The 22,535-nt window shown below is 41.6% G+C and overlaps 1 protein-coding gene across 2 annotated transcripts in view; it reads right to left on the bottom strand.

Moving 5' to 3' along the window:
- Positions 1-223: 223 nt before the first annotated feature.
- LOC126210045 (molybdenum cofactor biosynthesis protein 1) overlaps positions 224-22,535 on the bottom strand; it is a 120,398-nt gene continuing 98,086 nt past the window's right edge. The window contains exon 8 of one of the 2 annotated variants that reach the window (XM_049939152.1): positions 224-5,120. In XM_049939152.1, the coding sequence (XP_049795109.1) occupies positions 4,336-5,120 (785 nt within the window). In that variant the 3' untranslated portion in view covers positions 224-4,335. The remainder of the gene's footprint in view (positions 5,121-22,535) is intronic. The other variant, XM_049939153.1, reaches the window with a different exon arrangement.

Raw genomic sequence — 22,535 nt, 5'->3', positions numbered from 1 at the left:
GCTACCTTGACAGCTTTGTGCATCAAGAGATGTCTGGTGATAATAACAAGGGACATTGTCAAGATGTTCTGCCACGTACAAGCGGAAGTAGCACATGTGAGAAGACATCACACAATTTTGTTTTGTGACCTCTTCCACTGTGTGAAGTGTATGATCCCTTTCTGGAATTTTTCAAATAATTTATGGAAGAAAACACTAGAAGAACAGCATTATTATTTTCACCTTTATTAAATTCCTTATAATTTACACCAGATGATGTACAAAATAAACTCCAAATTACTGTAACAACATAGAAAATGAATGTGTGCTTTGTGCACTAAGTACAACAATCATACCCCAAACTATAACAATTAAAATATTGAAGACCAGCATTTAATTTTAGCTGCTACAAAATTATGTCACAGATAACAATTATTTAATTCACTTCTTAAACATAACAATTTAATTTAAAAAAGACAACAAATAACATTTTTAAGTACAATATTCAAGTTTAGCTGCTGCAAAGATGCATAACAATCATCTATATTTCAACATTCTTATAAAAAATAAAAAGGAAGACTTGATTGTAGATCATGGGTGGGCTACGTAAAATGAATGACAAAAATCAGCAGCTGTAAAAGGCAGATTTTTTTTCCAACTACAACCAATTCCTCCATTTTACAACAGCAGAAATGAATGCAGCTTTTTCCCCAAATTTGCTGCTTCAGAGTATTAGTGTCATAATGAATTCTTTTAAGAGTTAGAGGCACAAACAGATTAATAAATACAAACAAAAGTAGAAATATTCAATTGCTTGAGGCTACCAAATGAAAGAAGAAAGGGGGATAGGAAGGAGAAAAGAGATCACGAAAGAAATAAATAAACTGCTGATTGTTTCAACATTCCTAGACTCAAAACCGTAAGCAAAAGAAACAATGATGATAGCATTGATTTAAAATCATGTCAGAAAAGAGGGCAGCTAATTCTAGGTGATCCTCCATAAAGCCATGGTCTCATGTTGTCAAACCCCTGCAGGATTGTTTGAGGGACAATGATCTGACATTCATTATTAAGTCAAAAAAGCAATGCATCTTTGACTGAAGAAACAATCAAAAATATATTCTTTTAATGGAATATTTACATTGCAGTGTACTGATCTGAGAAACATGACTATGTTGAGAAATATTCATTTTGTATTTTCTTATCTTTGTAACCGCAGTACATGAAAAAAGTGACACTCGACATTTGAGTTAACTGAAAGATGAAAGATTAGGGTTTCATGCCCTACCGATCCTTGTCCCCAAACGGGGACAGCCCGCAAACAGAATTCTACCAGCCAGCTTGGACTGTAAACATAACACACGAGGATCGTGCCCGTGAGTGTAGATGGCACTCGAATATCACGCAACACGGATACCCGAGGATGGTGTCGGTCAGAGCAGATTGCAGATGAAGCAGTAAGGCAGAGGGAACAAATTACAGACCTGCTCCATCTGACGGTCAGTCTCAAGTAGCACTTTATAAACGCAACAACTAATGTCATCGAAATATGCAAGGAAGACAATGATGTCTGACTGTGCAAAGGACAACTTGGGAATTTCAGCAAACTTCTGGAAAAACCTGAAGAATTAAATTGGCAGAACCTGTTCTGGATTGGTAGCTTACAAAAAAATACATTTTCAATCTCTGGACAAGTCACACACAAGAAAGATAATAGGCCTTTAAAAAAGAGGATACCATACAGTGTAATGCTGAAACATTTAAATGAGTCTGGCCGATATGCCCTACACCTGAGCAAAAGTGTCAATGAAGTGGTGCACCTTTTAGGAACTGTTAAAAAAAGTGTCATTTTTACATCAATGAACACAGCAATGACAACCTGATCCTAGGAGAAAAGAGCTGATATACACTATTTATTTAAGAATGAACACTTCACCTTAACTTATCACAGCACAGGACCATCAAAAATTGAAACAACAGAGCAACACAGAGGACATTACCACACAGCTGGGGGAGGGCACAGAAAGAAAGAGAGAGAGAGAGAGAGAGAGAGAGAGAGAGAGAGAGAGAGAGAGAGTGTCTAATGATGTACTTACTCACTCTTTACTGGCAACAAGAGAAGAGTGGAGGTGGTGTCATATCAAAATTGTAGAGAACATACACGAGAAAAAGTTTTGACAGTAGCAAATTAACGTACTTGATAGGGCTTATTTTTTGTTTTAAATATCTCTCTCAAATTGATCAGGTATTGGAAAAAGAAAGATAAATATTTTGAATTAAGACTTAAAGCAGGATGGAAACAGGTACCATACTGGCCTGAATATAAGCTACACCATTTCTAAAAAAAAAAAATGTCCAAAAAAATTAGAGTATACTGCACACCTCATAAAAACTGGGACTTTTGTGAATCATAGAAACCTCAACTGTAGTGCTTCTTCTTAAGTTTGAAATGAAACAAAAATATCACTACAGTTTGTAAATCAACTGTTGTGTATGAGGTAGCAATGCAAACATTCTCTTTGTTAATATCCCATTTAGGTAGTGACTACAGACGGATCCAGAAAAATGTAGACATTCTCTGATAGTTATTACCTTTGGAACAAAGTGTTATATGGCTGCAATTTTGAGTGGTAGCATAATCCACTGTTTTCCTGACAGATCTTGTCACGTGGGTTTCCAGCAGATGACAATGCAGCACTGAATGAAGTACAACTATTGTTTGGGCAATGCAAGGCTGTACTGAAGTGGTACTGTAAGTACGAAAACACGATGGAGGTACAATGGCATAATGTGTATGGATCTCAGCCACCAACATATACAACAATTTATTGTATTTGGGATAAATTTTAAGCCGAACGAGAACATCAACCTCCAGGTTCCAGCACTGCTGTATTGCAACATTTTTCTAGATCATCTCAAAAATCTGTGAAGCAGGGTGTATGGGGAAGTGGGGTAAGCCGATCAAGTGCGTGATAAATTCTGAAGGCTGCAAAGTGGAAAGTGTACATTCCAAGATTGTTTCACACTATGAATGAGGACAACCCGAATCGAAGGATGGAGCACTACGAGTGGTTTGAAGGCATGCTTCACGAAGATGAATGGTTTGCAGGGAAGGTTATCTGGCCTCATGAGGCGCAATTCAACCTGAACGGTATTGTAAACTGCCATAGCTGTGTGTACTGGGCTGCTGAAAATCCTCATGTTCACGTGGACAAACGTGTTACTTCACTTGGTGTTAATGTGTGGTGTGGTCCGTCATAGCATTGTTTCTCTGACCCATTCTTCTTTGAAGGTACATAACTGGTGAGGTGTATCATATGCTGCAAACATTGATTTTATTAGCCATCCAAGAGGTGTTTGGAAATAAAAGATTTTTACCTACAAGACTGCACTCCGCCTCACCACCACAGAGATGTCAGATCCTACTTAGATGAAAATCTACACGGACGATGGATAAGTCGAAGAGGAGCTGTCAAGTGCCCAACAAGGTCTCCAGACCTTACAATTCTCGACTTCTCCAATGGGGGATCTCGACAAACGAAGTTTACCAACAGAACCCAGCTACACTGAATGAGATATGAGAAACCATCAAGGCATCCTGTGCAGCTACCACACCGGCAACACTGACAGCTGTACTTCAGTCAACAATTCATCAGCATCGATGTTGCTTGGCTACTAACGGGTGTCACTTCGAAAAATTTTGACACTATGCCATTTTGTTCCATCAATATTGACTATCAAAGAGAGTCTACATTTTCTGTATTACCATTCTCACAGTTTCACTATTTTAGACAATGGGCCAGGCACAGTTTTTCGCTAACTAAAGAATAAAATTTATTCTTCACCAATGAAGCACAACATTGAGAGAAAATTTTCGAATTCGGTACAGTTACGATGCAAATTTCAAACCCACAGTTATTCATCTAACAGATGTGCTTTTTAAAGGTACGGTTCAAGAAATGCTGCACATGCAATGCCCGGGATTGTAGCGACGGCACTGTACTTCGGGAGGAGAGTGACAAAAATACTGACAATGACGAAACAATGACTGGTAGTGAAGTCAACAGTGTCTTACATGAAAACTGCAATTGAAAGCTTTGTTTTTATGTGTAATTTATCCACAGTGTAATACAAAAAAAGTGGTTAAGGGTAATCACATTTTGAAAAGCTTTTGTAAATGGGTAACATGACAGATTATTTTTCATTAATTTTGGTCTCTTTATCGAAATTAAAGGTGCAACTTATATTCAGGCCAATTCGATGTGTATATAATTTATGATAACTACGAACAGACTTTGAAATTTGCCTACATCACACCAGGTATAATTAATTTATTTCACTGACCCACACAGATGCTTATGTCCGGTGGAAGTCTCCTCTAGTTCCCCCACTTTTGGCCAGAAGCATTATTTCAGATATCACAATGTCATGACTCACAGCTTTGCACATATCGTACACTGTTAAGGCGGACACCGATACAGCAGTGAGAGCTTCCATCTCCACGCCCGTCTGCCCTCTACACTTTGCCGTGCCAGTTATAATCACACAGTTGAGAGCAGAGTCCAGTTCAATGTCCACAGCCACAGAGGATAAAGATATGTTATGACACAGAGGGATAAGGCTGGACGTCTGTTTGGCCCCCACAATTCCTGCCAGGCGAGCAACGCTAAGTACGTCACCTTTCTTCAGGCCATTTTCTCGTACGAGTTTCATCAGTTCGGGTCCCACAAAAACCTTTGCTCGTGCCGTAGCAGTCCGTTCTGTCACCGGCTTCGAACCCACGTCGACCATTTTCGCCCTGCCAGTCTGGTCAACATGAGTCAGACTTCCGAACTGTGCTCCCGAACTGCAGAAACAGCGAGAGAAGACAGAGGGCTGTGCTCTGTGAATTTGTCTTGTTAGAAGTCCTGCACTGCACATAATGCTTGAGGTACAGGGAAGCAAAAGAAACTGTTTTCTAGATTCAGTCACTACACTCAAATTATGTGATAACAACTGAGACATCTGTGTATCCGACACAAACAGGGGCAGAATATTGGTATCTGAGAAGAAGTACTTTTGAAAATCTTGTTTCTGAAGGTTTAACAACTTCCGACTTTGTGCCTTCACGACGTCACTGCAGCCATCAAGTTCAGTGCCACCTGGAACAAAAATACATACTGTAACAAAGAACTCTTCATAATCTGAAAATAGGTTAACTAGAAAAGAATTTTTAAGCATTCGTGTTCAAGACAAGTTCTTTGAACATTAATGATCTGTGACAATTCTTTTCTTTCCTAAGCTAAGGTCGAAAATCTGTTTTGTCTGCAGAAGTGTGCAATATGAATATTACACAAAGTTGATAGGAACATCTCACATAAATCTCCTCAGTGGCTTTAGATTTCTCAATCTTGCAGGAGTGGATACAAGGGAAAGTCGTGGCAATGGTGATAACTACCACCCACTTCCCAAACAACATATTATACTGGGGTGCACTTAAGAAGGCAGCAGTGTGGTGCGTTCTGTGCAGAAAGAGATGGGGAATGCTGTATGGTGCTGTCTGTGTGTTCTCTCTCTCTTTCTTTCTGTCCCACGACTCACATTCCAGCCACTTCCAACCCTCGTATCTGGCACAGGCCACTGTGTCTGCTTCTGACTCTGCCTAGCAGAATTTATGCGGTCGGAAAACTATTGCTGTTGCTTTCTAATTTAATACTTACTTGTCATGTTTCCTTTATGCCAGCCATTGTGAACACTAATGGCTAAGTAACCTCACCATACCTAAATGCCTTGTATCGTACATGCACCCCAAAATGCACGACAGGCAGATGTGGCAGAATGAGATGATGTCTTTATATTTTTTACTTCACCAATTTCCAAACTTCACACATAACTTTTGGAGAAGGAGGTAGCGTGGAAACTGAAGTGTCTCAAAAATGGCAAGTACTTCCAGAAATGACAAGCTACATTTAATAAAGGACACTTTTCGGTTGCTCGTGCTAGGGTCTGCCCACGAGGACGTGCTTTTGGTCTGATTGACAATATTCCAGCCGGGTAAAGCTGCAAACCACTGGGCTGACCATACCAGCTGTCAACAACAGATTCGATACAACAACAGAAAGAATGACTTCCCGAACACAGTTGGAAATCACTGATAGAAACAGTATTCCCCTCATTCACATGTGTCTGCAGACCTCTGTTCAGTCATAATGTTTACTGAAATAATGATGGTGAATACACACTTTGACAGAGTTCAACTTGGTTGTTACGTGATTGTTCAATTTTTTCCTTCTTTCCTCCTCCCTTTCCTCTTCCCAAAATCTTTTCATTCTTTGACTGTGTTCTTGTTTCCTTTGATATGTACATATTTTCTCTGTTTTCTTCCTTCCCTTTACTTCAAGTTTTATGTTCATAATTTTGTTTCTGAATTTGTCTCTTTCATTTATCATTTCCATTCTGATTCCTGCTTGTTTTAGCCTTCTTCTATTTCTTGAAACCAACTGGTTTTTTTGATTAAGGCATTTACTACATCCGAAATCCCTTTGTGAATCTGTCGCTGTTCATTGTGTGTATGTGTCCACAGAATGTTAGTCGGTGTTTTCTGATCGTGACTGTGAGTCTGCCTCTGTGTTCTTATTATTCTCTGGTTGATCTCTTCGTCCATATACAGTCTCTGTGCACTGCTCCAAAAAATTTTCTGAGGATTTTGCATTGTATTCTTTCTGCTTTGTGGTGCCTGGTCCTCAGATTGTGGTCATTTCTGATGCAAAGAGTGCTTCTGATACTATAACTGATGTAAAGAGTGCTTCTGATACTATAACTGTATTGTAGCGCATGTGTTTGCCTTGTACTGAAATGTTTCTTTTATTATAGTGTGTCCATGTCAGTTTGTACACTTTCTGAAGTTCTTTTGTTTGTTCTATGTTTTCTTCCTTCTTTGATCCACCTATTTGTATTATTACTATTATATTGAATAATTTAATATATATTTTTGTGTTTATTATTGTTATTAAAATTGTAGATGTCTGTCGTATGCTAACAGCGAGTTGCATTTTTGAGGGAAGCTGGGCGAGGGGGGGTGGAAACAATAACAAACCGTCACTCCCCCCCCCCCCCCCCCCCCCCAAATAACCAAACCCTGGATGCCAATACATTTGCTCTGTACAGGTGTTTGTGTCCAGAAGTAAGAGTCAATTTAGCAAAAAAAGCAAAGCAAAGCTTCATGTTCTGGCCCACATCAGAACCAGATGACCAACCACAGTGTCATCCTCTGCAATGGCATCACTGAAAGCAGTATTGGGGGGGGGGGAGTCAGCACACCCTGTTCTGGTCACTGCCAGCTTTCTTGACCTCAGAGTCACTACGTCTCACTCCAACAGCTCCTCAATGGGCATCACAAGGCTTGGTGCACCTCGTTCCAGTCCTCCCACCAAGGAAAACCACAGGCAGTACCACGGGTGAGTCGCGGCTGAGCAGCTGCCTGCCCCCTGCCCCCTTGCACCCACAGCAGCTGTGAGAGGACATTTGTGTTACACATATGCTAAAACTGGTGTAGCTGCCATAGGACACTCTTTGGAGTGTCACTAACAAGCACACACTGCTGCACACTTCACAGTGCTAGGTGGCCAAGAGTTTTGGCTCAAAGTTCCTGCAACTGTGGCTGCAACTTCCCCAGCATGACTCTCCCATTCTTTCAGTGTCAGGGGCATGTTCACATTGGACAACACTGTCCAGTACAGGCTGCTGTCTTCCAACTGTGCTCTCTAGCACTGGGCATTGCATCTTGCACAAGTGGGTCATAACGACTCCCCTCCTCTGTATGTCAACTAAAAAAGCAAAATTGTCTTTTTAGACGAAAAGGTAAAATTTTCGCATATCCACATTCTACCCTCAAAAAAAGTATCCTTATGCCTGGGAGACGGCAGATCCACCAAGCAGATCCCACTCGACGACCCGTAGCAAGACTGCAACTATCAGTAAGTGATGAACCAGCTACATCTGGACTTCGCTGCCACCAATCGAGAGGCAGTGGCTCAGAGACAGCACGAGCTCACTGTCCAACTGACGGGTGGAAGCAACACAACAGCAACACCAACACCAGTCACACCACCAGTGAATATACTAGAGGCCCTAAATTTCACCGCTGTAGTCCTCAAGCTGGAAGTGACAGCTCCGTGGAACAAAGATGGACCTCGGAAGCTGGTGGGTCCAAAATGCAATCAGCAGCAATATACACAAACAACTGAGCCTACTGACTCACACGGCAAATGCAGCTTTTACCGACACCAGTTCCAAGCATCGGTAATATGAGAGACCGTACAAACAATTCTGCAGCACCTCAACTACACAACACTAACCCAGCAGCTATGCAGAACAGTACACCGACTGGCTTCCCACTGGTCAAAATACGCAATAACACTTGCCTTGGCAAGCTAAACAAGGCATTTGTAGAATGTCACTCCCCACCATATACCAAACACAAAACTCACATGGGACTATGTATCACTGTATGTATGCAACAAAACAGATTGCACCAATCTCCTGAACTTCCTCAAAGCTGGGGGAATTGAGTATCATAAATATAGCACCCACGGGGGAAAAACTCGGATGTACATCGTGAAAGGAGTTGACATCACAATCCTCAATTACATTCTTCATGATATAATCACAGCTCTCAGCTGGGATTGTGAGAGCATGAGATGAATTCTGGGATTCGTGACACACAGACTGCAGCCAAACTATTTAGTGGAGTTGGCCGACACAGCTTACTCCTGCAACTTTCTGAAGCAGATGCTCCTGCTTCACATGGTCGTAGTAGAAATATATACACCTCCGCGTGTCCCCCAACAGTGCCACCACTGCCAGCAGTTTGGCCGTGCGGCACCCGATGTGATCTGGCACACGGTGCCACAAATGCACTGGTAACCGTGTAGCACGACACAGCTATCAGATGTACCAAATGTGGAGGGGTCCGTGTGCAAACTATAGATGGTGTGCAGCATACAAAGAAGCTCTAAAGTGCAAAAGTGCCAAAGACAGACAAGTGGTAACCAGAACAGCTCCAAGACACTCCCCACCCCCCAACCAATAAACCAGTAAGGTGTGGAATCTCTTTTACTGGCATTGACAGTGGAAGTGGATGGATTGAGGAAGCACAGAGCTCCACAAACTCATGGCACACTCCCCCAACAACAGAACCACAACCCACACCTGCAATGCTAGAAATTGCCCGTGTACCGATGACAACACTGCCGGCCCCAGACAACACCAAGTCAACTCTGTCTGTGCCAGATTGTGACACTCGTGATATCACAGAAGACACACCCAAACTAGGGCAACCACAAACACACGAAATGAAACGGAGGTACCCAAGAAACAAAAGAGGGGACACTATCACACCACAACAAATACACCAACAACAGACCAGACAAACACAGGAACACATTCAAAGAAACAATGTAACCGTAACTCACACTCTTGCCCCCCTCACCACAGCAATAACACAGGTGACCCCAGATGAAATACGAACCATGAATAAAACACAAGCCAGCCCATCCAGTACAACAACACAAGGACCAGCAGCCACCAACACCACCGCCAACACTTTGGCTGACATAAGAAACATTCTCACCACAATCGGAGGCATAGTGGCGAAACTATTCCCCACTTACGTGGCTTAAGATCCACTTGAGGGTCTTCATCGTAACACACGGCACAAACTCATGACGGCTGGACCCAGCCAGTGCATGGCTGCTATACAAACTGCTGTCACCACACTGCCCACACTCTTCCATGGATAATACACCACAAAACACAAACAACAGTACTTTGACCCAGATGCTATTCTGGAATGCAGATGGGATTGGCAACAAAAGGGCAAGGCTAGCCGCTTTTATGGAGGAGAAGAGAATCCGGATTGCTCTCATGAACAAAGCTGAGCTCCAGTCATGCAAACGACTACGATTCCCAAGATATTACATCTACTGTACTGACCACCTGAAGGCACACCTGTGGGTGGAACAGCAATCATCATATATTGAGACATAGAACACACAAACATCAAGATCCCTGAATCTGAAAGACTAGAAGCCACGGCTGTTAGGGTCAAGTTCAACCAAGTGAACACTACACTGATATCGATATACAATTGATCTGGTAACATCATAACAAGCGATATCAGCACAATACTCAACATAGCTTAGTGACTAATAGCCACTGGTGATCTTAATGCTAAACACTCTGCTTGGAACTCACAAAGACCAAACACCAATGGGAAAAAACTATACGAACATGCACTACGCCAAAACTACATTACACTAGTGCCAGCTGAGGTGACACTTAAAACAGGGAACAGAGACTAGATGTGATAGGCATTACAGTCACAATCAACATTGAAATTATACACGATTTGGCCTCACCAAACACCTGTAATACTTCACATGGAAGAAACACTGCAGTATGATGAATCTCACAGTATACTGAGCTACAAGCACGTGAATTGGGCATTGTTCAAGGAAATGCTTGAAAGTCGTATCCCACAAATTCCCAAAATTACACGAAGCAAGAAACTTGATGAAGCTGTCAAAGCCCTTACCACCGCAGTTCAGGATGCAATTACGGTACTTATACCACAAGAATGCTCAATGGCCCTGCTCCCAGAAATCCAGGGGCCGATGTCAATGAGAGATGATCTCAGGAGATACTGGCTGTACAAACAGCATATTAACAGGCTCCAGGGGATCATACAGGGTAAATTAAAACTTTTAAAACCACAAACTGGGACAATACACTCGCAGGGCTGCGCACCACATGACCTGGAGTGTGGCAAATAGCTGTCCACTCCACCAAGAAGAAGTACTACATACCAAGTTTACAAATACCGTACAGATCAGCATACTCCATGGAGGAGAAGCATGGGCTGATGACCAGAACACTAGCAACATCATTCACACTGAATCTGGCTCCTTACAATCCAGCACTGCTACTTGAAATCAACCAGGATGTTACATGGCTTGTAACCCAGCCTAAGTGCAATGTAACAATACATACTGCTACACACGAAGTAACACAGGTTATTAAGCACAAAACAGCTAGAAAAGCTCCTGGTCCCAATCACTTTCAAAACCGTGTCCTCCAGGAGTTCATGAATAAAGCTATAGAGTGCCTCACACATATCACGAATACCATTCTACAAAATCAACACTTCCCTGTCCTGATGTTCAGGAAGCCAGTGAAATACCACTCCCTACCACAAAATTACCGAGCCATCAGCCTGCTGAGCTTCCTGAATAAGATTGTTGAGAAAATGACTCTCAAACATCTGACTATGCACTGCAACATCAATGACTCCCTGAGACTGGAGCAATTTGGATTCAGCAATCACCACTCCACAACACAACAACTCCTCCGTGTAGTAGAACATATTACACACACCTGCAACACCAACAAAGCTACAGGAGCGCTGTTCCTGGCCTTCAGTCATCTATGGCACAATCGTCTCATTTGCAAACTCTGCAATGCTAGTCTCCCCGACAAGCTCATACATCTTACACACTCACATCTCACCGACAGAAGCTTCAACACTGACGTTCAGGGCAAACAGTCAACACGACACAGTAAACAAGTGGGAGTACCCCGAGGCAGCGTCCTAGGGCACCTCTTGTTTAATCTCCAAGTCGATGACTTTCCAACTGAACAAAACACGATGGCAGCCATCTACGCAGATGACACTGCCATCCTAGTGCAAGACTGGAACCCATCAGGCATAATTCACGACTGCAAACAAAACTGCTGAGCTTTAGCTGGAACGACAGTGTGTTAAAGCAAACGTTGACAAGTGTGAAGCAGTTCTCTTCACTGACAAACCGTAACAACTGCGCAAACATTAAGTGTTCTGCTGACATAACCACAAGCTCCAGAACAAAGATTAAGATGGGAAGAGCAGAGGAGGCAGGCAGACGACCGTCAGCCAAAAGCCCACTGGCAAGGACAGCACCACAACAGGAGTGCCCCCTAGACGAAGAGAATATAAGTGCCGCTCCTGCCAGCCTCGGCCGCTCAGCATTCGGACAGGATTAGGACAGTATATGGACAGGCCTAGCAGAGAATGCTACAATAGCAGTTATTAGTGATCCACAAATTGTGTGTCAAACTTGCACGAACATTGTATATAGCAAAGGACTCGGATTTATATTGCACGTTGCCCATCGCTTGCGACACCATTGTAAATTCCACGTTAAGCATTTCCAATCTTCTAATTTGTAATAAAAACTATTAATGTGATTTGATTAAATTGTTGAATAGCACTCCGAGAATGCAGCATCCTTTAGGCACCCTATACAAGATGAGTGGACAGGACCCCACATTAAGATTGCAGACAAATAACACTACACACACGCCCAATACGTTTTAGTGTGAAAGTCAAATACTTCAGTGACAGGCCAACTGAGCAAATGCAAGGCTCAAACAGTGTTACTCTAAGCTCAACAGGTAAAGCACACTGAATAGGAGGGTATCGAGGTTCGTGTACATGAAACTGATTAGACCCATGATGATACGTGCAGCTGCAGTCTGGGGTTACGTGGCTCTGACACGTCTGTGCCACCTACAGGTGATACAGAACGAAGTGCACCACGGTCCACACACACTGTGGACCTTCACAGAGAATACTGACTTGAGACTCTCACACGGATATTCAAAAAACTCACCACATGACTGTACAGGAACTTGAGACACTCGGACAATCCCTTCATTCTTAACCTGGGAAACTACGACCACAACCAAGGGTGGAAACACAACTGCCAAAAAATTTTTCTATCTAGGGACAATTAATCACCTGTGGACAGCACAAGCTCACAGGCAAAATAAACACTGGTGAATCCCTGCATTACAGTAAAACTAAATGGCATTGCCAGGTGCAAATATCTAGCTGACCAACTGGCAATACAGGAAAGCAGTATTGCACACTAAACGTACACATGTCCAACCAAAGCTCTTACATCGTGGATAGATTTATGGCCAATTGACCACTCATATAACGACCTTGGCATGTTACAAGTACAGATGCTGCAGGTGGCCCAGGAGACACTCAGGTGCCCAGCCCAGCAGTACCCCTCCTCAATAGGACTGACACTCTTTACGATGATCTAAGCTACAACAATGGTATCGATCATCGCACGATATCCAAAACTAACGACAACCTCACCCTTGCAGACATAAAGGAACTGCTACTGCTCTTACCATCTGTCCAGATTTGCAGAAGTTCTTTTCCTTTGGCCCTTGCCTCGGCACTTTTCTCCCTCTGCCCTTAAAACTGCTACCTTCTGCTCACTTTGCGACCACTTCTATCTCCTCAAAGTGCCTGTATTAGTGGGTAATCCTATGGACAACAACGTGACTCCACATCCCGTGTGCTTCTCAATTGTAACTAACCAAATGGAGGTGATGGTAGAACTTTCGTGATGGTGACCATGTCAGTGTGGGTGTGGAGTAGCTTCACCCCCTTTTTTAAAAAAAAAAAAAAAAAAAAAAAAAAGGACATTACCAGGAATTGAACCTGGGTCCTCTCATAGCAGCAAAATATGCTGACCACTGGGCTGCTCAGATGAACAAGAGAGAATTTAGCATTAATTGCAAAGTCTGCAACCGTAACAATTACAATATAAATAATTTACATAGAGAATATGCATTGAAGAACATCTGCCAGCTGACATTAGGAGCAATCTGGAAATCCCCAAATATTCAAAATTAAAGTAAAAAAAAAAAAAAAAAATGCTTTATTAGCCAGTCCACCAATAATTTATCTGGATATGTGAATTTACCTACTTGTCCCACCTCAGATACACAACACACAAACACTTTCTAACAGAAACCCACATTTGGCCATGCAACATATTCTCTACGAGGAGACAGGAATGGTACATGGTTTACTCCATAGAGAGAAGCTGCCAGCAGCTTCGGAATGCCTTTTGAAGTGGTGATCCCATCGTAATAATAGCCTATGTGCAGGTACGGTTGGTTCTCCACGGAACAAACTACTATACCGGTCCCAACGTGGCATTGACAGCATAAAGGGCATTGCAAAGGAAGGAAGTATACGAATTTACCACAATGAGTTTAGATGACAGTGTAATGTGTAAAATAAAATGCCCATTTAGCATGAAGTATTAAAACAAAATAGTGGCAGAGCAGTTTAAGTAGCAGAGCATTGGCTTTTTTTCAAGTAGTTGCTTCTCTGTATATTTATAAAAATAAAATGATGTAGAATTGATCCCCTTGAATAATAATTAATGTGAGCAGATAAGTAGTAGATGAAAATGGTTGTTCAGTGGCCACTTCTCACTTACTCATTTTACATCCCTGAAGGCTCTCATCAGTGATGGAGCTGATGGAATATTACATGTGAATGAATGGCTGAACTCAATAATTCTCAAGGTATTCAATATTCTTGTACAGTGCATTCAAAACAAAGTTATATAAAAATTAGAGGGATGTGTACTTCATAATCTGGTATTTGCAAGAGTTGACAACAAGCCCATAACAAAGCAGTGTGATGTAGCTTACTCAAGCACCTCAGTTTCGCAGGAGACCCAACAAGGACACACATCATTTTTGCTCACTGTTTTTTACTGCCTGTGCTCGAGCACAGTATGAAATGTATTAATTTTTATGGAGTCAGCTATGTACTGAATAGGACTTTCAGCAATTATTTCCCTAAATTGCTTTGAAATGGACACATCCAATTTTCTTCTCCAATACGGGGCTGAATACCATCTCTAAATAATTTGTCATCAACACGACATTAACTGTAATACTGTAATATTCCCTTTAACGAACTCATTCTCAGCAAATTTCTAAGCCGGTAATCTTCCTTTCTGTATTGAATAATAATAGTTGTTGTTGTTGTTGTGGTGGTCTACAGTCCTGAGACTCGTTCTTCATCTCCCAGTACCTACTGCAACCTACATCCTTCTGAAACTGCTTAGTGTATTCATCTCTTGGTCTCCCTCTACGATTTTTACCCTCCAATACTAAATTTGTTATCCCTTGATGCCTCAGTACCCGTGGTCTAGGGGTAGCATCTTTGATTCATAATCAAAACGCCTTCGGTCCCGGGTTCGATCCCCGCCACTGCCTAAATTTTGATAAATAATCAGCACTGGCGGCCGAAGACTTCCGGCATAAGAAGTCAGCCTCATTCTGCCAACAGCCTTGTCAAAGAGGGCAGAGGAGCGGATAGAGGTTCAGGGCACTCTCTTGTCCTAGGGGTGGGAAATTGCCCCTAAAGGCGGAAGAATCAGCAATGATCAACGACATGAGGATGCAGAAGGCAATGGAAACCACTGCATTAAAGACACGTAACGTGTATCCACAGGACATGTGGCCTGTAATTGAAGAAGTGTCATGATGATCTCTCCATTGGCAAAAGATTCCGGAATAGTCCCCCATTCAGATCTCCGGGAGGGGACTGCCAAGGGGGAGGTTACCATGAGAAAAAGATTGAATAATCTATGAAAGGATAACGTTCTACAAGTCGGGGCGTGGAATGTCAGAAGCTTGAACGTGGCAGGGAAACTAGAAATTCTGAAAAGGCTCAATCTAGATATAGTAGGGGTCAGTGAAGTGAAGTGGAAGGAAGACAAGGATTTCAGGTCAGATGGGTATCGGGTAATATCAACAGCTGCAGAAAATGGTATAACAGGTGTAGGATTCGTTATGAATAGGAAGGTAGGGCAGAGGGTGTGTTACTGTGAACAGTTCAGTGACCGGGTTGTTCTAATCAGAATTGACAGCAGATCAACACCGACAACGATAGTGCAGGTATACATGCCGATATCGCAAGCTGAAGATGAACAGATAGAGAAAGTGTATGAGGATATTGAAAGGGTAATGCAGTATGTAAAGGGGGACGAAAATCTAATAGTCATGGGCGACTGGAATGCAGTTGTCGGGGAAGGAGTAGAAGAAAAGGTTACAGGAGAATATGGGCTTGGAACAAGGAATGAAAGAGGAGAAAGACTAATTGAGTTCTGTAACAAGTTTCAGTTCGTAATAGCGAACACCCTGTTCAAGAATCACAAGAGGAGGAGGTATACTTGGAAAAGGCCGGGAGATAAGGGAAGATTTCAATTAGATTACATCATGGTCAGACAGAGATTCCGAAATGTAAGGCGTACCCAGGAGCAGATATAGACTCAGATCACAATATAGTAGTGATGAAGAGTACGCTGAAGTTCAAGACATTAGTCAGGAAGAATCATTACGCAAAGAAGTGGGATACGGAAGTACTAAGGAATGACAAGATACGTTTGAAGTTCTCTAACGCTATAGATACAGCAATAAGGAATAGCGCAGTAGGCAGTACAGTTGAAGAGGAATGGACATCTCTAAAAAGGGCCATCACAGAAGTTGGGAAGGAAAACATAGGTACAAAGAAGGTAGCTGCGAAGAAACCATGGGTAACAGAAGAAATACTTCAGTTGATTGATGAAAGGAGGAGGTACAAACATGTTCCGGGAAAATCAGGATTACAGAAATACAAGTCGCTGAGGAATGAAATAAATAGGAATTGCAGGGAAGCTAAGACGAAATGGCTGCAGGAAAAATGTGAAGACATCGAAAAAGATATGATTGTCGGAAGGACAGACTCAGCATACAGGAAAGTCAAAACAACCTTTGGTGACATTAAAAGCAACGGTGGTAACATTAAGAGTGCAACGGAAATTCCACTGTTAAATGCAGAGGAGAGAGCAGATAGGTGGAAAGAATACATTAAAAGCCTCTATGAGGGTGAAGATTTGGCAGATGTGATAGAAGAAGAAACAGGAGTTGATTTAGAAGAGATAGGGGATCCAGTATTAGAATCGGAATTTAAAAGAGCTTTGGAGGACTTACGGTCAAATAAGGCAGAAGGGATAGATAACATTCCATCAGAATTTCTAAAATCATTGGGGGAAGTGGCAAAAAAACGACTATTCACGTTGGTGTGTAGAATATGTGAGTGGACGATCAAGAATGAAGTGCTCGTATTAAGAAGGGTGTAAGACAAGGCTGTAGCCTTTTGCCCCTACTCTTCAATCTGTACATCGAGGAAGCAATGATGGAAATAAAAGAAAGGTTCAGGAGTGGAATTAAAATACAAGGTGAAAGGATATCAATGATATGATTTGCTGATGACATTGCTATCCTGAGTGAAAGTGAAGAAGAATTAAATGATCTGCTAAACGGAATGAGCAGTATAATGAGTACACAGTATGATTTGAGAGTAAATCGGAGAAAGACGAAGGTAATGAGAAGTAGTAGAAATGAGAACAGCGAGAAACTTAACATCAGGATTGATGGTCACGAAGTCAATGAAGTTAAGGAATTCTGCTACCTAGGCAGTAAAATAACCAATGACGGACGGAGGAAGGAGGACATCAAAAGCAGACTCTCTATGGCAAAAAAGGCATTTCTGGCCAAGAGAAGTCTACTAATATCAAATACCGGCCTTAATTTGAGGAAGAAATTTCTGAGGATGTACGTCTGGAGTACAGCATTGTATGGTAGTGAAACATGGACTGTGGGAAAACCGTAACAGAAGAGAATCGAAGCATTTGAGATGTGGTGCTATAGACGAATGTTGAAAATTAGGTGGACTGATAAGGTAAGGAATGAGGAGGTTCTATGCAGAATCGGAGAGGAAAGGAATATGTGGAAAACACTGATAAGGAGAAGGGACAGGATGATAGGACATCTGCTAAGACATGAGGGAATGACTCCCATGGTACTAGAGGGAGCTGTAGAGAAAAAAAGCCTCAGAACATGTCCTACCAACCGGTCCCTTCTTCTTGTCAAGTTGTGCCACAAACTCCTCTTCTCCCCAATTCTATTCAATACCTCCTCATTAGTGATGTGATCTACCCATCTAATCTTCAGCATTCTTCGGTAGCACCACATTTCGAAAGCTTCTATTCTCTTCTTGTCCAAACTATTTATTGTCCATGTTTCACTTCCATACACAGCTACACTCCATACAAATGCTTTTAGAAACGACATCCTGACACTTAAATCTATACTCAATGTTAACAAATTTATCTTCTTTAGAAACGCTTTCCTTCCCATTGCCAGTCTGCATTTTATATTCTCTTTACTTCGACCATCATCAGTTATTTTGCTCCCCAAATAGCAAAACTCCTTTACTACTTTAACTACTTTCCTAATCTAATTCACTCAGCATCACCCGACTTAATTCGACTACATTCCATTATCCTCATTTTGCTTTTGTTTATGTTCACCTTATATCCTCCTTTCAAGACACTATCCATTCCGTTCAACTGCTCTTCCAAGTTCTTTGCTGTCTCTGACAGAATTATGATGTCATCGGCGAACCTCAAAGTTTTTATTTTTTCTCCAAGGATTTTAATACCTGCTCCAAATTTTTCTGTGGTTTCCTCCACTGCTTGCTCAATATACAGATTGAATAACATCAGGGAGAGGCTACAACCCTGTCTCACTCCCTTCCCAACCACTGCTTCCCTTTCATGTCCCTCGACTGCCATCAGGTTGCTGTACAAATTGTAAATAGCCTTTCGCTCCCTGCCACCTTCAGAATTTGAAAGACAGTATTTCAGTCAACAGTGTCAAAAGCTTTCTCTAAGTCTACAAATGCTAGAAACGTAGGTTTGCCTTTCCTTAATCTAGCTTCTAAAATAAGTCGTAGGGTCAGTATTGCCTCATGTGTTCCGATATTTCTACAGAATCGAAACTGATCTTCCACAAGGTCGGCTTCTACTAGTTTTTCCATTCATCTGTAAAGAATTGGTGTTAGTATTTTGCAGCCCTGACTTATTAAACTGATAGTTCGGTAATTTTCACATCTGTCAACACCTGCTTTCTTTGGGATTGGAATTATTATATTCTTCTTGAAGTCTGAGGGTATTTCGCTGTGTCTCGTACAATTTGCTCACCAGATGGTAGAGTTTTGTCAGGACTGGCTCTCCCAAGGCCGTCAGTAGTTCAAATGGAATATTGTCTACTCCCGGGGCCTTGTTTCGGCTTAGGTCTTTCAGTGCTCTGTCACACACTTCACACAGTATCATATCACCCATTTCATCTTCATCTACACCCCTTCCCATTTCCATAATATTGTCCTCAAGAACATCGCCCTTGTATAGACCCTCTATATGCTCCTTCCACCTTTCTGCTTTCCCTTCTTTGCTTAGAACTGGGTTTCCATCTGAGCTCTTGATATTCTTGCAAGTGCTTCTCTTTTCTTCAAAGGTCTCTTTAATTTTCCTGTAGGCAGTATCTATCTTACCCCTAGTAAGATAAGACTCTACATCCTTATATTTGTCCTCTAGCCATCCCTGCTTAGCCATTTTGCACTTCCTGTCGATCTCATTTTTGAGACGTTTGTATTCCTTTTTGCCTGCTTCATTTACTGCATTTTTATATTTTCTCCTTTCATCAATTAAATTCAATATTTCTTCTGTTATCCAAGGATTTCTACTAGCCCTCGTCTTTTTACCTACTTGATCCTCTGCTGCTATTTCTTTCCTCAAAGGTACCCACTCTTCTTCTATTGTATTTCTTTCCCCCATTCCTGTCAATTGTTCCCTTATGCTCTCCCTGAAACTCTGTACAACCTCTGGTTTAGTCAGTTTATCCAGGTCCCACCTCCTTAAATTCCCACCTTTTTGTAGTTTCTTCAGTTTTAATCTACTGTTCATAACCAATAGATTGTGGTCAGAGTCCACATTTGCCCCTGGAAATGTCTTGCGATTTAAAACCTGGTTCCTAAATCTCTGTCTTACCATTATATAATCTATCTGAAACCTGTCAGAATCTCCAGGCTTCTCCCATGTATACAACATTCTTTTATGATTCTTGAACGAAGTGTTAGCTATGATTAAGTTGTGCTCTGTGCAAAATTCTACCAGGCGGCTTCCTCTTTCATTTCTTAGCCCCAATCCATATTCACCTACTACGTTTCCTTCTCTCCCTTTTCCTACACTCGAATTCCAGCCACCCATGACTATTAAATTTTCGTCTCCCTTCACTATCTGAATAATTTCTTTTATTTCATCATACATTTCTTCAATTTCTTCGTCATCTGCAGAGCTAGTTGGCATATAAACTTGTACTACTGTGGCAGGCGTGGGCTTCGTATCTATCTTGGCCACAATAATGCGTTCACTATGCTGTTTGTAGTAGCTTATCATTATTAAACCTACTCCTGCATTACCCCTATTTGATTTTGTGTTTATAACCCTGTAGTCGCCTGACCAGAAGTCATGTTCCTCCTGCCACTGAACTTCGTTAATTCCCACTATATCTAACTTTAACCTATCCATTTCCCTTTTTAAATTTTTTAACCTACCTGCTCAATTAAGGGATCTGACGTTCCACACTTCGACCCATAGAACGCCAGTTTTCTTTCTCCTGATAATGACATCATCTTGAGTAGTCCCCGCCCGGAGATCGGAATGGGGGACTATTTTACCTCCAAAAGACGCCATCATCATTTAACCATACAGTAAAGCTGCATGCCCTCGAGAAAAATTACGGCTGTAGTTTCCCCTAGCTTTCAGCCGTTCGCAGTACCAGCACAGCAAGGCCGTTTTGGTTAGCGTTACAAGGCCAGATCAGTCAATCATGCAGACTGTTGCCCCTGCAACTACTGGAAAGGCTGCTGCCTCTCTTCAGGAACCACACGTTTGTCTCGTCTCTCAACAGATACCCCTCCATTGTGGTCGCACCTACAGTACGGCTATGTGTATCGCTGAGGCACGCAAGCCTCCCCACCAACGGCAAGGTCCATGGTTCATGGGGGGGATAATAATAGTAACCCTGACATTTACATAAAGAGGCATACCTGCAGCAGTTTACTGTCTTTTAAACTTCATTTGAGGCATCCAGAACATTGGAGATATACTGCAATGTCAGTAGGACATGTTTACTGAGAAAAATCATACACAATACACTCGCCTCCACTGAACAAATCCACGCCCATTAATGTACAGGCAAAAATCCACAAAACCTAGCATTCTAGAAGTGGAACAAAATGAATAATATTTTTCAAACACAGTGCTTAAAAAAAGTTTCACACTGCCCTCACAGCTTGCATACTTTGTTTTTAACCCATTTGTGGGCACTTTTTTTGTAGGAACCCTGTAAAGTTAATTGTTTTGGTATCATTTTAGAAGTGTAATCAATCGATTACATTTAATTTTCGATTATTTTATTTTTGTGGTTTAGGAACAAAAAACTACAGTGGTAAGTATACTTCCCAATGTCTTTAGTAAGCTGTTATGAGTTACTATTACATGTGAAAAAAATGAATTATCTGTTTTTGTATGACTATTTGCTACTATTTTAGAATCCTAAAAACTTCATGTAACACTACTTAAAGAAACGAGCTGAGACAAGTCACAATAGCATATATTGCAGAATGAAGCAATGTGTTCTGTTGTAACAAGTGACAACAGTACTGATGTCATGACAAACAGAAACTAATTGTTTAGCATAGTACCACAAAAGGTAAACCACATCTAGAGGAGGTACAACATATTCCCAAGAGCATAGCAAAACAACTAAATTAGTGGTAAGTATGGTCAGTTGGTGGCAAGTATTCTTTCTGCATTCCAAAAAAGAAATTAATTTTGTGGTAAGTATATTCCCCATGTATCATGGAAAAATTACTTTGGTAGTAAGCATACTTCCCAGTGGCCTTCAAAACAACATTATTTGGTGCCATATATAGTTGCAACTGCTTATGAAAGGAACAAGTGACATTTCATGACAATTAAAAGCTACATTTCATAACAGACAGAAAGTTCAGCTGGTGCAGCAAACTAACATCAGGTACCAGGTGCATACAGAGCTCGTATGATGTATTCTCAGGAATACAGTAAAGAAATACAGTTGATGGTAAGTACACTTCCCACATCCCGTGAAATGGTTAAATCAGGAACTTCTCTCACAATATATCGAGCGAGGTGGCACAGTGGCGAGCTCACTGGACTCACATTCAGGACAACTAACAGTTTAAGTCCATGCATTACTCTCCTGTGGCAACCTTTTCATCTCAGAGTAGCCTTTTCAACCTACACCCTCAATTATCTGCTGGATGTATTCTCTCTCTGTTTTCCTCTACAGTTTTTGCTCTCTACAGCTCCATCTAGTCCATCCAGACTTGGGTTTCCTGTGCTTTCTCTAAATCATTACAGGCAAATGCCAAGATGGTTCCTCTAAAAGGGCACAATAAGTAGCCTTCCCATCCTTGAAACAATCAGAGTTTGTGCTCAAACACTAAAGACCTCAATGCTGATGGGACATTAAACACTTATCTTCCTTCATTTCTCCTTTCTCAATATTCTTTTGTCTACCAGAAATCACTAAGTACAACTGACTGTGTAATGTAGGTGAAAGAGAACCTGCATTCTCATTTACTTTAGCAGAGTGCACTGTATCTCCATTCGTTAATGGGACAGTGTGACTCGACCTGCTGCAAAGAGTCACTTAAGGCTTATACTGGTCATGAGAGATATACTTAGCAGTAGCTGTGTTTCTTTACTGCATTTATGGGAATAAATTGA

Source organism: Schistocerca nitens, chromosome 10 (assembly GCF_023898315.1).
Source record: "Schistocerca nitens isolate TAMUIC-IGC-003100 chromosome 10, iqSchNite1.1, whole genome shotgun sequence".
Lineage (NCBI taxonomy): Eukaryota > Metazoa > Arthropoda > Insecta > Orthoptera > Acrididae > Schistocerca > Schistocerca nitens.
This window is presented reverse-complemented; position numbering and strand designations above follow the sequence as displayed.